At 39.0% G+C, this 14,785-nt stretch overlaps 1 protein-coding gene across 1 annotated transcript in view; it reads left to right on the top strand.

Moving 5' to 3' along the window:
• The window catches only part of ATIC (5-aminoimidazole-4-carboxamide ribonucleotide formyltransferase/IMP cyclohydrolase), a 34,010-nt gene that overhangs the window by 9,718 nt on the left and 9,507 nt on the right, over positions 1–14,785 (top strand). Inside the window, exons 4-12 of the mRNA XM_064286704.1 lie at positions 60–126; positions 2,964–3,052; positions 3,581–3,732; positions 4,072–4,228; positions 5,870–5,995; positions 9,117–9,224; positions 10,256–10,341; positions 11,713–11,802; positions 13,596–13,724. Of these exons, the coding sequence (XP_064142774.1) occupies positions 60–126; positions 2,964–3,052; positions 3,581–3,732; positions 4,072–4,228; positions 5,870–5,995; positions 9,117–9,224; positions 10,256–10,341; positions 11,713–11,802; positions 13,596–13,724 (1,004 nt within the window). The remainder of the gene's footprint in view (positions 1–59; positions 127–2,963; positions 3,053–3,580; positions 3,733–4,071; positions 4,229–5,869; positions 5,996–9,116; positions 9,225–10,255; positions 10,342–11,712; positions 11,803–13,595; positions 13,725–14,785) is intronic.

Here is a 14,785-nt window from a genome sequence, read left to right as displayed (position 1 = left end):
AGTACCTCTTTGTGGCTTGTTTTTTCAACATAATACTTTGTTTAACTTTGTTAAACTAGGAATCTTGGCTCGTAATATCCCAGAAGATAATGCTGACATGGCCAGACTTGATTTCGATCTTATAAGGTAAGAATTTGAAATTGAACTTCTGACAGTTTTAAGAACCAAAGACAAAAAAATCTGCTAAACTTGGCGTCCTGTTTTTTTTGATCCAAGATCAGCATTAATTTTCGTTTCCTGGTCTCTTACTGTAAAGGTTCATTGAATACCTTCTGTGTGGCACTGCATGTGTGTAAGCATTTTGGTTTAGCAGAGCGTACATTACCTATATACCACCTTAAACTAAACACAACTGAGGTGCGTTCTGGCTGCGGACTGTAAATAGGTATTTTGGCAGAGCTCTCTTCCCTCTTCCTGCTTCCTTTACTTGAAGCATGGCTCCCATTAGTTCTTGAAACATTTTATAATGACTGCTTTGAAGTCTGTTAAATCTGACTTTGGACCCTGAGCATTTCTTTTGCCTACCTTTTTGCTGTTTCTTTGCATGTCTTGCAGTTTTTTTTGTTGAAAACTGGACATTTTGGGTAATATACTTGATAGTGACTCCCTTCCCTAGTCTGTGGTACTTTTGTTGTTGTTTGCTTGTTTATTTTATTAGTGACTAAGCTAGACTGTTTTAGTGAAGTCTGTTTCCCCCACAGAGCCCTGATGGCACAGTGGTTAAGAGCTCAGCTGCTAACCAAAAGGTCAGCAATTCAAATCCACCAGGCACTCCTTGGAAATCCTATCAGATAGTTCTACTCTGTCCTATAGGGTCCTGTGAGTTGGAATCAACTCGACAGCAGCGGGTTTTTTTGTGAGGCCTTTGGTGTCACTCCTCAGAAGGCACACCCTTGGGCTTGTTCACAACCACTGTGGGTTTGGTTTTAACAGTGTTCTCTTTGACTGTGTCTTTCCCGGGTCTCTCTGTTAAGCTGTGTCTCTCATCCATCTGTTAAAATAAAAAACCAAACCGGTTGCTGTCAAGTTAGTTCCAACTCGTGGTGACCCCACATGTGCAAAGTAGAACTGTGCACCATAGCCTTTGCAGTGCTGTGACCTTTAGGAAGCAGATCGCCAGGACTTTCTTCCAAGGTGCCTCCAACTGCCAGCCTTTTGGTTAGTAATCAAGTACTTAACTGTTTGCACCACCCAGATTCCTATCCATCTGTCGTGAGCCATCGAGTTGATTCTGATGGGGTAGAACTGCCCCATAGATTTTCCTAGACTGTAATCTTTATGGGAGCAGATGGCTAGGTCTTTCTCCCATGGAGTCGCTGGTGGGTTAGAACCACCTGCCTTTCAGTTAGCAGCGAAGCACTTAACCATTGTGCCACCAGGGCTCCTTATTTCCTAGGCTTCACTAATTATCAGCTGATTGGCTCTTCTGTTTTCCACAGTGTCCTGGGACATCTGCATTTGTTCCAGGTAAACTCGGACAAGGGTAGTTTTTAAAGCCAGTCTTTTAGGTTTGTTCTGAATTTAGGAGACTTCTTCTTAGCTGTCTCTTTCCCTAGTTCTCTCTGGTGAACTAGCTAGCCTCTCTCAGCTCTTAGATAAGAATAGCTACCAGCCTCTTCTTAATTGCTTACTGTCCAAATATCCACAGTTGTCAAGAGTGCCCTTAAGCTCACTCTGTTAAATAAAGTAAATTCTTTTACAGTAGAGCTTTAGAACTCTGTGTTTTTATGTACTGCCTCTTTCTTATGACAAAATTTATGGGCCACACTACCCCATATGCTGGAGGACACGGTAGCCTCTGGTATTAGCTTGATTCTGCTGCCATGAAACTTTGGCCCTGTGAGGGAGCTGGGGCTAGGGTGATCATGGTCATGGTTTTCTGGGTCTGTTGCACTTGAAAGTAAAGACTCTATCCTGTGAGTGGGAGGGACCTGGGACCTCTCATCTGCAATAACCAGGAATTTAGTCCCTTCAGCTCTGATTTGGAGAGGTGAGAAATGCTGGCAGCTTGCCTTTCTGATGAGACGCTGAGTCTGTTGATTGGCAGTTGGGGGAAGAAGAATCTGTTTTTTGGCAACTGTGCCTCGAAGGGCACTTTGGTCAAGCTGGTCTGCAGTGAGGGGAGGGAGCTGGTTGTGGCTCAAGTGTAACATTCTCAATGCCCTTATCAATTATTCGTAGATTTGCTTCAGTGTTTTTCAATTGTTGTATGCTTAAAGATTTTCAGTCTTTTAAGTTTTCTTCAGTTATGCTTGTTTTACTGAGGAGCCTGCTTACAAGTCCTTACGCTGCCAACCAAGAAGTGCAACTCCATTTTACTGGTTTTTTTTGGATTGCTTCCATATTTTTAATTGTTCTTTTGGCCTTCCTATTACCTTCATTTTGTTGTTTGACCTCTGAATGCAAAAATCTTGTGAAGCCCTTTGAAACCAAATATTTGATCCGTTGTTTTTCATCATTGTACACAATCCGTAGTCTGTATGTTGGAAGTAGAACACGAAATCGAATGTCCTAGATAGCAGTGACCACGTTCCAAAGTGTAGATGTTGTCTGTAATCTTGTATTCCACATTTCTGTTAAAAATTAAAAAAATTTTTTTTGATGCCTTCATAGCAGAAACCCAGTTGTTGAGTCATTTCCAATGCTTGTGACCCCACGTGTGTCAGAGTAGGCCTGTGCTCCATAGGGTTTTCAGTGGCTTATTTTTTGGAAGTAGATCACCGGGCCTTTCTTCCAAGGCACCTCTGAGTGGATGCAAACCTCCAGTTTTGTTTACCTACATTCTACAATAGTAGAAGGCCCAGACTTCTTAACATAATTTTTTAGAAGGCTAAAATATCTATCCCACAGTTGGTTTTTGAGGTCTTTATTCTTTTTTTGAATATGCTGATAGTTACAGTTTTTCTTGATAGCTGTCAACTACGTGGAGTTTTTACTGATAGCTACATTCCTCTTTGTTTCAGAGTTGTTGTTTGTAATCTGTACCCGTTTGTTAAGACTGTGGCTTCTCCAGATGTAACTGTTGAGGCAGCTGTTGAGCAAATTGATATTGGTAAGTTGTTATTGTTGTCAGGTGCCATCAAGCCGTTTTCGGCTCATAGGTACCCTGTGCGACAGAGTAGAACTGCCCATGTGGGGTTTTCTTGGCTATAAGGGTTTTCTTGGCTATAATCATCATGGAAGTAGATTGGCAGGCCTTTCTCTTACGGAGCTGCTGGTGTGTTGGGACCACCAAGCTTTCAGTTACCAGCCAAGCGCTTAACCATTTGCATGATCAGGGCTCCTTATTGGTAAGTTGGAAAAACCATATTAGCTGATAGGCAGAATAGAGAATTACTTAAATTTTAAGTGAGACTTTATTTTGATGTTCAGTATTGAGGGTCTAGAAGATAGGTACTTGTCCCAGGATGACTCTGATTCATCAGTATTTTATAAGCTATTTTTTTTTTTGGTGTGTGGAAATTCACCTGTGCTGTTTTTTCTTATTTTTTTAAGATTATAGTGGACATATGTGCACAGTGTATTTGAAAGAGATTAATAAATGGATGTGAAAATATAAATCATCATTTGTTCTTCAAAGGTGGAGTAACTTTACTGAGAGCGGCAGCCAAAAACCACGCTCGCGTGACAGTAGTGTGTGACCCAGAAGACTACGCGGCGGTGTCTGCAGAGATGCAGAGTTCCAATAGTAGAGACACCTCTTTGGAGGCTAGACGCCAGTTAGCCTTGAAGGTGGGGACACGCTTTTATAATATTATGAAATGACAACCATCTAGTGCAGTGTTTGCCAAGCCAGATGGTGTTCATTTCTTGCTAGATTGTATCACCTACCAAGACTGCTTGAATCTGCTCTCCTTTTGTTAAAAATAGAGGTACCAAATACTATTCTCTCAACAAAGATTGCCAGAAAATTGAAAAGGGAGTAATTCATTAAGCCATTCAGTGTTCCTTGGTGTCTTTTGTCTGCATGTTGGGAGGGGTGCAATTTGCTGTGAACCACCTAAAATCATCTTGCCTCCTCCACTTTGGGAAAGACCGCTAGTGTTTCATAAAACTTTACACTTTTTGCAGGCATTCACTCATACGGCACAATATGATGAAGCAATTTCAGATTACTTCAGAAAGCAGTATAGTAAAGGAGTATCTCAGATGCCCTTGAGGTACGGAATGAACCCTCATCAAACGCCAGCCCAGTTATACACACTGAAGCCCAAGCTTCCCATCACAGGTACAGCCTGAGTGTTCGGTCACCTGGTTTGCTGCGTCTGAGTATGTGTAACTCTATGTGTTATATCTGATGAGCTTTACATTTAGAAGATAAATTTACATAATACCTTTTAAAACCATCTGAAGTTTGAGATGCCAGTTGGTAACATTCCCTACGTTTGTGGAATGACTAATCAGAAACATGACATTTTGCAGAAATTTCTCCTTCTAAAAGTTAAAACGCGGTTATTATTTTATCTCAGATACTGCCTCCTCAAGGTTTCTATTTCCCGTTTAGACTCTGAGGTAAAAAAAAGTTCCCATATACTTTCAGTTTCCTAGTTTTCGTTAATACTGTGTAAGAGTTTTTGTTCCTTGCCCTTTATTTTAGTGTGTTTTTCCTTCTTTTGATGTTTAAAGTACTGTTTGTGGGAAGACATGGCAGAGGAAGCCCAGGGCACATAGATAAGGATCTCCTTTAGGAGACTGATCAGGCTTCTCAAAGCACAGGCTGTGGACTTGTTTTCACAACAAAAGGGGCAATGGTAGTAATTACAAAGTGTTTGCTTGTTTGTGTGTTTAGGAACATAATTTAAACAAGAATAAAAATGGAGTATTTGTGTGTGTGTGATCTTAATAACTGGTTTCTTGGGTTGGAAACAAGGATTCCTATTTGTTTCAGCTATTTAGTAGATTCAGCAACTTTCAACATTTCTCTGTAGCACTTTCTATTGTCTATTCCATTAAAATTTTGGTATGCGAAGGACACTGGTACTCTTCAAGGTGTTTCAGAAACCAACAGTTTTCTCCGTTTATCTCATTTAGTATAAAGTGTTATGTAGAGGTGAGGGAGTTATAAATAGGGGTCTCATTTTAGTTTTGCATGTTTCATGTCTTGTGGGATATTTTACTTTTATTATTCACTGTGTCTTGCCTATTTTGTTTCTTGTCTGCATCCCCCCGACTAGACTATAAGCTCCATGAGGACAGTCACTTTTTTTGAATAGGGTATTGCATTATCCACTGATATATCCCAGCAGCATTGTAGTCACTCAGTAAATATTTGGCAGTTTTATTTTAAAAGTAACTACTATCCATGATAACACATAAAGGAAATAAAAATATGAATTTCTTTTGTTTTTAATTAGTGGCCCACTATGTTTTATGTGGAGCCCTGATGGCACAGTGGTTCAGAGCTCGACTGCTAACCAAAAGGTCGGCAGTTCAGATCCCCCAGTGGCTCCTTGGAAACCCTATGGGGCAGTTCTATTCTGTCCTATAAGGTTGCGATGAGTCAGAGTCGACCCAATGCCAGCGGGTTTGGTTTTTTTTTTTGGTTTATTTTTTGTATGTGGTGAGCTTCATACAAATACTTCTTCACAAGAAATATTAGCTCCTAGAAAAATCTTTCCTAAGTTAAGAAAATAGATTGTGAAAAACTCTGAGGTTGCAGTCTTCTTTATCATTGATTTATTTTTCAATTGGCTAGGTTTGATTCCCTAGTAGTACACATGTGTGTGCATATATATTGGTGTGTATGTGCCCCTTTTTTTTTTTGAAGGACTTGAGTTCATCTTGTTGTGTTTTTATTTTATAAGAGTTGTACATACACTGGACCTCTTTGTGCTTCCTTGATAAGGTATGTGTGTATTTTTGTATGCAGTTCTAAATGGAGCCCCTGGATTTATAAACTTGTGCGATGCTTTGAATGCCTGGCAGCTGGTAAAGGAACTCAAAGAAGCTTTAGGAGTTCCAGCTGCCGCCTCTTTCAAACATGTCAGTCCAGCAGGTAAGGCACTGTGCTCTGGAACTTAAAAATGAGTCTTTCTTTAAAATTTTTTAGAAAATTAACAACTGCTAACAGACACTTAGACATCGTATAAAGTCTGAACGCATTTTTGTCAAGTCTGTTGGTAACAGTATCAGTATAGTAATACATGATAAAATCTGAAAACATAATCTAAAGGTGTGTATGTGTATGTATCTACACACATATATACATACTAAAATTGTGTGACTATTGGGAGAGAAGAAGATCAGGCAGTAGTTTTTTGCAGTGGAAACATGAAAGTTTAGGAAATGGAACTGAGATGGCTTAATGCAGAATAATTGAAGTCAGTATATTTTCTCATGATTGGAAATAAAAATGAGTGGTTGTAAAGATGCGTTCTTCAGAATTGAGAATCTAGACATAATTCCATCCACATATGAGCAGTTGATATTTGATAAAGGCCCTAAAACAGTTAAATGGGGAAAAGACAGTCTTTTTAACAAATGGTGCTGGCATAACTGGATATCCTTCTGCAAAAAAATGAAACAAGACCCATACCTCACTCCATGCACAAAAATGAGCTCAAAATTGACCAAAGACCTAACTATAAAATCTAAACGATAAACATCGTGGAAGAAAAAATAGGGACAACATTAGGAGCCCTGATACATGGCATAAACAGTATAAAAAACATTACTAACAATGTAGAAGGAAAACTAGATAACTGGGAGCTCCTAAAAATCAAACACCTATGCAACCCTGGTGGCGTAGTGGTTAAGTGCTACAGCTGCTAACCAAGAGGTCAGCAATTCGAGTCCACCAGGCACTCCTTAGAAACTATGAGACAGTTCTATGGCAGTGGGTTTGGTTTGGTTTGGATATGCTCATCAAAAGACTTCACCAAAAGAGTAAAAAGATTGCCTACAGACTGGGAAAAAGTTTTTAGCTATGACATTTCCGATCCGCACCTGATCTCTAAAGTCTACATGATACTGCAAAAACTCAACTGCAAAAAGACAACCCAGTTAAAAAATGGGCAAAAGATATGAACAGACACTTCACTAAAGAAGACATTCAGGTAGCTAACAGATACATGAGGAAATGTTCACGATCATTAGCCATTAGAAAAATGCAAATTAAAACTACCATGAGATTTCCTCTCACTCCATCAAGGCTGGCATTAATCCAAAAAACACAAAACAATAAATGTTGGAGAGGCTGTGGAGAGATTGGAACACTTCTGCACTGCTGGTGGGAATGTAAAATGATACAACCACTTTGGAAATCGATTTGGTGCTTCCTTAAAAAGCTAGAAATAGAACTGCCATATGATCCAGCAGTCCCACTCAGAATATATCCTAGAGAAACAAGAGCCTCTACACAAACAGATACATGCACACCCATGTTCATTGCAGCACTGTTTACAATAGCAAAAAGATGGAAGCAACCAGGGTGCCCGTCAATGGATGAATGGATAACTAAATTATGGTATAGTCACACAATGGAATACTACACATCAATAAAGAACAGTGAGGGATCTGAAACAGTTCATAACATGGAGGAATCTGGAAGGCATTATGCTGAGTGAAATTAGTTGCAAAAGGACACATTGTATAAGACCACTATTACAAGAACTCCAGAAATAGTTTAAACAGAGAAGAAAATATTCTTTGATGGCTACGAGAGCAGGGAGGGAGGGAGTGTGGGAGAGGGGGATTCACTAATTAGATAGTAGATAAGAGCTGTTTTAGGTGACAGAAAGACAACACACAATGAAGATGAGGTCAGCACAACTGGACTGAATCAAAAGCAAAGAACTTTCTGGAATAAACTGAATGCTTCAAGGGCCAGTGTGGCGGGGGCTGGGGTTTGGGGACCATGGTTTCAGGGGACATCTGGATCGACTGACATAATAAAATCTATTAAGAAAACATTCTGTATCCCACCTTGGTGAGGGGCATCTGGGGTCTTAAATGCTATCAAGCTGCTATCTGGGATGCATCAATTGGTCTCAACCCACCTGGATCAGGGGAGAATGAAAAATGCCAAGGACACAAGGTAATTACGAGCCCAAGAGACAGAAAGGGGCACATAAACCAGAGACTACATCATCCTGAGACCGGAGGAGCTAGATGGTGCCCAGCTACAACCGATGACTGCCCTGACAGGGAACACAACAGAGAAACCCCTGAGGGAGCAGGAGAGCAGTGGGATGCAGACCCCAGTTCTCATAAAAAGACCAGACTTGATGGCCTGACTGAGACTAGGAGGACCCCGGTGGTCATGGCCCCCAGACCTTCTGTTGGGCCAGGACAGGAACCATTCCCAGAGCCAGCTCTTCAGACAGAGATTGGACTGGACAATGGGTTGGAGAGGGATGCTGGTGAGGTGTGACCTTCTTGGATCTGGTGGACACTTGAGACTATGTTGGCATCTCCTCCCTGGAGGGGAGATGAGAGGGTAGAGGGTGTTAGAAGCTGGCGAAGTGGACACGAAAAGAGAGAGTGGAGGGAGGAAGCGGGCTGTCGCATTAGGGGGAGAGCAATTGGGAGTACGTAGCAAGGTGTGTGTAGGTTTTTGTGTGAGAGACTGACTTGGTTTGTGGGCTTTCACTTAAAGCACAATAAAAATTTTTTTTAAATGTGTTCTTATGACACTATCTGTAACTGTTTATAGCCATCGTGTATGATAACTTCTGTTCTTGTGTTCACATTAACTCCACAACTTAGTTATCTCTGTCCCCAGATCTGCTGACACTCCAGTGCATAATTATTTCTCAGAGGTTTATTGCATGTTAAAATGATGTGAACGGCGAGGAAATAATCGGTGTGAGATATCAAGCAGGACAGTGAGAGAGTCCTTAACGAAGTGAACTAACCTCGTGCACATGGCTGGTACTGACAAGCTTCAGACACTTGCTCTGTGTTTTCAGAGCTAGAGCATAGAGATCCCGCCGCATTCACCCTCCTCTGCAACTATATTTTTGGGGCTCGTTTGGCCAGAGAGATTTTTGTTTAATTTGCACAGGCACTAGAAATTACGGTGCATAGACTAGGTGTTAAGAAAGATGTTGTCTTGATTTGAGAGGTGACAAATAGTAGCTAGAGTTTATTAATTATTTTACGGGTCTCTCCACCAGGCGCTGCTGTTGGAATTCCACTCAGTGAAGATGAGGCCAAAGTCTGCATGGTCTACGATCTGTACAAAACCCTTACACCCATATCAGCTGCATATGCTAGAGCAAGGGGTCAGAAGACTAATAAGAGTTTTTTGGCTTTTAGAGAGAAAAAGCAATATTTTATCTTAAATAGAAATGTTCTTTACGGTATTTTTACTCAAATAACATGTGCCTTCTACATTTGTTTGCCAACCATGCCTCCCTCCATGAAGTATTTTTAGAAGGGCTCTATGTAAATGTTTTTTACAGCAACATGTGAAAAACAGTTGGCGTTTGGTGCTTAGAAAAATACCTTGGTGGGGAGGGGCTAGGTTGGCAGTCGTAGAAGGTGCGTGCTATTTGCATAAAAACGTAGTGCATTGTAAGATTTCATGTTGCCATTAATTTCTTTTTTATTAACACTTGAGAATTATTAGATCAGTGCCTTGAGATAAATTTGTATGTAAAAGAATGTGTTAGTATCTTAATCTAATGGAAACAGTTGGAATTTGGTACATATTTCAGATTAGGCTGTTTAGTACATTTGTATTTAATGTGACTGAAATTGTATGTTTATTCCAACTATACTAAATTTGCTTACATATTCCAGAAGCATTTAATTCTTGGTTTAATAATCTATAAATCTTATTGTAACATTTATGGAAGATTTTTGAAAGCACTGATGTCATAGTTTACTTTCTAGAACAAAGTCCAGCAAACTGTAACCCGTGGGCCCTATCCAGCCTGCTGTATGTTTTTGTAAATAGTTTGATTGGACTATGGCCATGTCCTTATATATATGTACTGTCAGTGGCTGCTTTTATACTGTAACTGCAGAGCTGAGTAGTTGCAATAGAGGCCTTAATGGCCTACAAAGCCTATAAAAAGTCTTTGCTATCTGGCCCTTCACAGAAAAAATTTGCCGATCTCTGCTCTAAAGTACCCTTTTACTGATTATCTCAGTTAAATGGCTTATTGATCTGTTACTTTAAAATTTAGGTAAACAGTAAGGTTAGACTTCGAGAAAAGGATTTTATATGATCCCATTGGGATTTTAAAAGCATCTTTTTCTGTGTGAGGATGATTTGTGATAAATACCTTATTTTAATTTTTATTCTCAGGGGCCGATAGGATGTCTTCATTTGGTGATTTTATTGCATTATCTGATGTTTGTGATGTCCCTACTGCCAAAATTATCTCCAGAGAGGTTAGTGGCATTCTTGTAGTTTGATCCATGTATAAGTGGTGCAGTGATTAAGCTCTCGGCTGCTACTGAAAGGTTGGTGGTTCGAACCTACCCAGCGGTTCTGTGGGAGAAAAACCTGGTGATCTGCTCCCATAAAGATTACATCCTTGAAAACCCTGTGGGGCAGCTCTGCTCTATCACATGAGGTCGATATGAGTCCAAAATGAGACCGTACCTAATAACAACTAAGTGATGATCCATTTTTATTTGTTCCTACTTCACCGTTCATTGAAACCACAACCTGCAATATTTGTATTTGTACCAGTGTCAGATTAAATTTCTCATTTTGAATGTTCGTATGTTACATAGAGCATGAATCTTTGACCTGAATTATAATTTTGAGATTTAGTAAATCAGTGGTCTCAAATCGGTATTTGGCTGTTAGGATAAATCTAAGTTTTTATTTACATATTCTTTAAATGTTTTAAATTGTCTAGTAGTTGTTATTTTAATGCCCAAATTAATGTATCCTAAGAGCAGAGAATGCCATCTTGGATGGTGATGTAATGAACCTTGTTGTAAACCTTCACAGGTCTGTAATAAAAGAGGCTATGTAATGGGGAAAATAATTAACTACTGTGAAAAATTAAGCTTTGTCAGTTGAATACCAAACAAGCAAGCATTCCGAGAAGGCAGGGGTGAGCCTAGGGGGGACAGACAGAAAGAAAAAGAAAAAAAGGAAGGTAACTCGGATAGCTTGGGGCGGGGAGAAACAGAGATGAAAGGGTGTGTGTGGCTTGACAGTGTTTTTTTGGTTTGGGTATTTTTCACATGAACATAACCACCCTAGCCACAGTGGAGCAGATCTGCTGAGTTACAGGTTACAGCAAGGCTTTCGAGTGTGAAGCTATGACATTTGTATTCTCAGAAATAAAGTGTAAACGTATAATTTAATCGCTTTGTCATGTTGTTGAGTTACTTGGCTTGCCGCAGGTCGCTTAACCAGGTCTGCCAGCGCTGGTAGCTGGTACTAGAACACACCCTCTATAGTACTCACCACCACCCCGTGAAGACAGTAGTAGGACACAGTTTTTCTTCCTGAGGAACGTGTTAAAGCAAAATTAAACATCTAAAGAATATTCATAAATTTTTGGTTATACTGAAACAAGCAAAACCTTTGAGAGGACAGCGATTGAAATATTGTCAGTTATTGAGAAGTATAAAAAACTGTGTTATGTAGGACTATATTCCCCAAGTGCAATATTTTCATTATCTAATTGGTTGGAGGTAGAACCAGAAAATGTTGCTGCATTATTTAAAGACAGATAACTGCTATGTTCTGTGCTTTTTTTTTTTTTAATAGAAATGAACTAATTTTTAATGTATTTACAGGTTTCTGATGGTATTGTTGCTCCAGGATATGAAGAAGAAGCCTTGAAAATCCTTTCTAAAAAGAAAAATGAAAACTACTGTGTTCTTCAGGTAAGTGCCATTCATGTCTGAAAGGGTAATTTGCTCTTACGTTTTGTGTCTCTTTTCCCCGCTACTTAAGTTAATTTCTCTTTGTGCTGACAGTCTTCTAATTTTTATTGCAGTTTCTTAGTCCTTAATCTTGCTTATTTAATCCTGCTATATTGCTATTATTACTAATTTTGGCGTTAAAAACAGCTTCCTTGTTTTTAGTTTTTTCTTAAATGAGTAATATATTTACATGGTTTCAAATTCCAAAGGTATTAAAAGTTATATGGTGACAAGTCCTCATCATCTCATTCTGTCTGTCACCTTTTTTCTTGTGATTGTTTTGAATTTTTTGCTTATGCTTCCTGAAAGTCTATACATATTCATCAAATATTTGCATTTTTCCCCTACATAAATGCACCCTGCAGTCTTCTAAGTTGATCCCATATATATACGTGTTTTACCTAGCTGGCCATGAGTCTTGACCTTGCAATGAATAACCTAGGAAAAAAGTCCTAGAAATGACAGGACTGGGTCACAGGGAATGAGCATTGGTAATTGTATAGATACTGCTCTAAGAAGTTGAACGACAAATTTAATGACAAGATGGGAATGTGTAAGGATGCCTGATTCCCAGCACCACTGCCATTACTCTATCCTTAAATCTTTCCATCTTTGCAGTTGGATAGATGAAAATGGCATATCATTGTACTTTTAATTTCTCATTACAAGTGAGGTGAACACCTTTTCACATTTAAGTGTTTATTTACTTTTTGAGAACTGTCTGTCCATATTCTTTCCCTATTTTTCTATTAGGTTGTTGAGATTTTTCCACAGTTTATTACGTGAGATAGATATTTTTCTCCTTTTGGTAGATTTTAGGAGCCCTGCTGGCGCAATGGTTTAAGAGCTTGGCTGCTAACCAAAAAGTCAGCAGTTCAAACCTACCGGTGGCTCTGCAGGAGAAAAGACCTGGTGATCTGCCCCCTTAAACCTTACAGTCGAGGAAGTCCTGTGGAGAAGCTCTGCTTTGTGACATGGGATTGTTATGAGTCAGAATTGACTTGACAGCACACACCAACAGCATGTGGATTTACATTTGTAACTAATTGTTCAGTCTTTCAGTACTTCGGGTTTTGTGTCCTTCTTAGGAAGCCTTTCCCATTCTGCATTTAAAAACATTCTCTCATCGTTCTTTCCGGTACTTAACTAGTTATATAAGTTTAATTTTTGACATTTAAATTTTCATTTGGACCTGTGCAGTGGTAACGTATATGCTGTCATTCCTTTTTTTTTCCCTAATTGTCTCAGTTGTCTGCTTTTTATTATTTAGTAAAACCTTTTTCATCCTCACTGATTTAAAATGCTGCCTTTATTTTACACCAAATTCTTGTATAGGTGTGGGTCTGCACTGGGTGTTCTATTCTGTGTATTTTTTTATTGACGTGCCAATCCCATAATGTTCTAATTGCTGTAGCTTTAATATCTGATAGGGATTGCCTGTTTTTTAGAATTTACCTGGCTATTCCTGATAGATTATTGGCAGATTTTATTTTTGGGTGAATTTATAATACCCTCCTTCCAAAATGAATATATAAAGCAAAAAAGGCTGGAGGAGGAGCCCCTCTTAAACATAACAAAATATTTCAAAGAAAAGTTGGCAGTTTTCTTGTGATCATGGGGACTTTACATCAGTGTGATGTTCCTTTAACATTGGGTCTGGTGTACAACTTTGTTTATAATTAAATGTTTGACATGTAAATGAAAAAGTAGAGATGTAAATGTATTGCTTTTAACTTTTTAAATTTGTATCTTAGATGGACCAGACGTACAAACCAGATGAAAATGAAGTTCGAACTCTTTTTGGTCTTCGTTTAAGCCAGAAAAGGAATAATGGTGTCATTGACAGGTCATTATTTAGCAATGTTGTTACCAAGAATAAAGAGGTATGTTTGAATATATCAGCATTGAGTATTAATAACTTCAGTAGGTCTATCTATATTATAAGCTTATACACTTATTAAAAACCAAAACCAAACCCACTGCCATTGAGTCAGTTCTGACTCATAGCAACACTATAGGACAGAATGGAATTGCCCCATAGGGTTTCCAAGGAGCTTTTGGTTAGCAGCTGAGTTCTTAACCACTGGACCACCTGGGCTCCTGTACACACCTTTTAGAACCCATATTTAGAACTGGTTGATATGTAGATGGGCTGGTTCATCTTTGAGTTGTTGAGTAAGCCAGGTATCTATAAATAGATAAATAAATAGCCATATTACCAGCTTTTGCATGTGTACCCTGTGTATCATATCTTCAATTATACAGGAATGGGATCATGTCTATAATTCTGTTCTGAAACTTGGCTTTTATCCCATGCGTTAAGCTACAAATGTTTCTGTATCAGTATAGATTCATGTCTTTGAAAGGCCACATGGAAGTCTGTGTATAAATGTTTTATGATGAGTATTTTGTTTCCATTTTGAGTGCTGCGATCAAACTTTTTGTGTAGACGTTTTTGCACCTGCGCTGTTTGTTACCTTTTAGGAAGGACGCTTCATAATAATGGTGACATTTATTGGGTTTACATGTATTATCTCATTTAATTCTCAGAGCAGCCTATAAGGGGTGACTACTATAATCTCTAATGCAAAAGGAAGAATTCATGAAGTAAAAGAACTGAACAGAAGATTTCAAAGGGCAGCTCGAGAAGACAAAGTATTATAATGACATGTACAAAGAGCTGGAGATGGAAAACCAAAAGGGAAGAACACGCTTGGCGTTTCTCAAGCTGAAAGAACTGAAGAAAAAATTCAAGCCTCAAGTGAAGGATTCTATGGGGAAAATATTAAAGGACACAGGAATCATCAAAAGAAGATGGAAGGAATACATACAATCATTATACCAAAAAGAATTAGTCAATGTTTAACCATTTCAAGAGGTGGCATATGATCAGGAACCGAGGGTAGTGAAGGAAGAAGTCCAAGCTGCTCTGAAGGCATTGGCG

Source organism: Loxodonta africana, chromosome 6 (assembly GCF_030014295.1).
Source record: "Loxodonta africana isolate mLoxAfr1 chromosome 6, mLoxAfr1.hap2, whole genome shotgun sequence".
Lineage (NCBI taxonomy): Eukaryota > Metazoa > Chordata > Mammalia > Proboscidea > Elephantidae > Loxodonta > Loxodonta africana.
The sequence above is the reverse complement of the archived record's forward strand: the minus strand, read 5'-3'. Positions and strand labels throughout refer to the sequence as shown.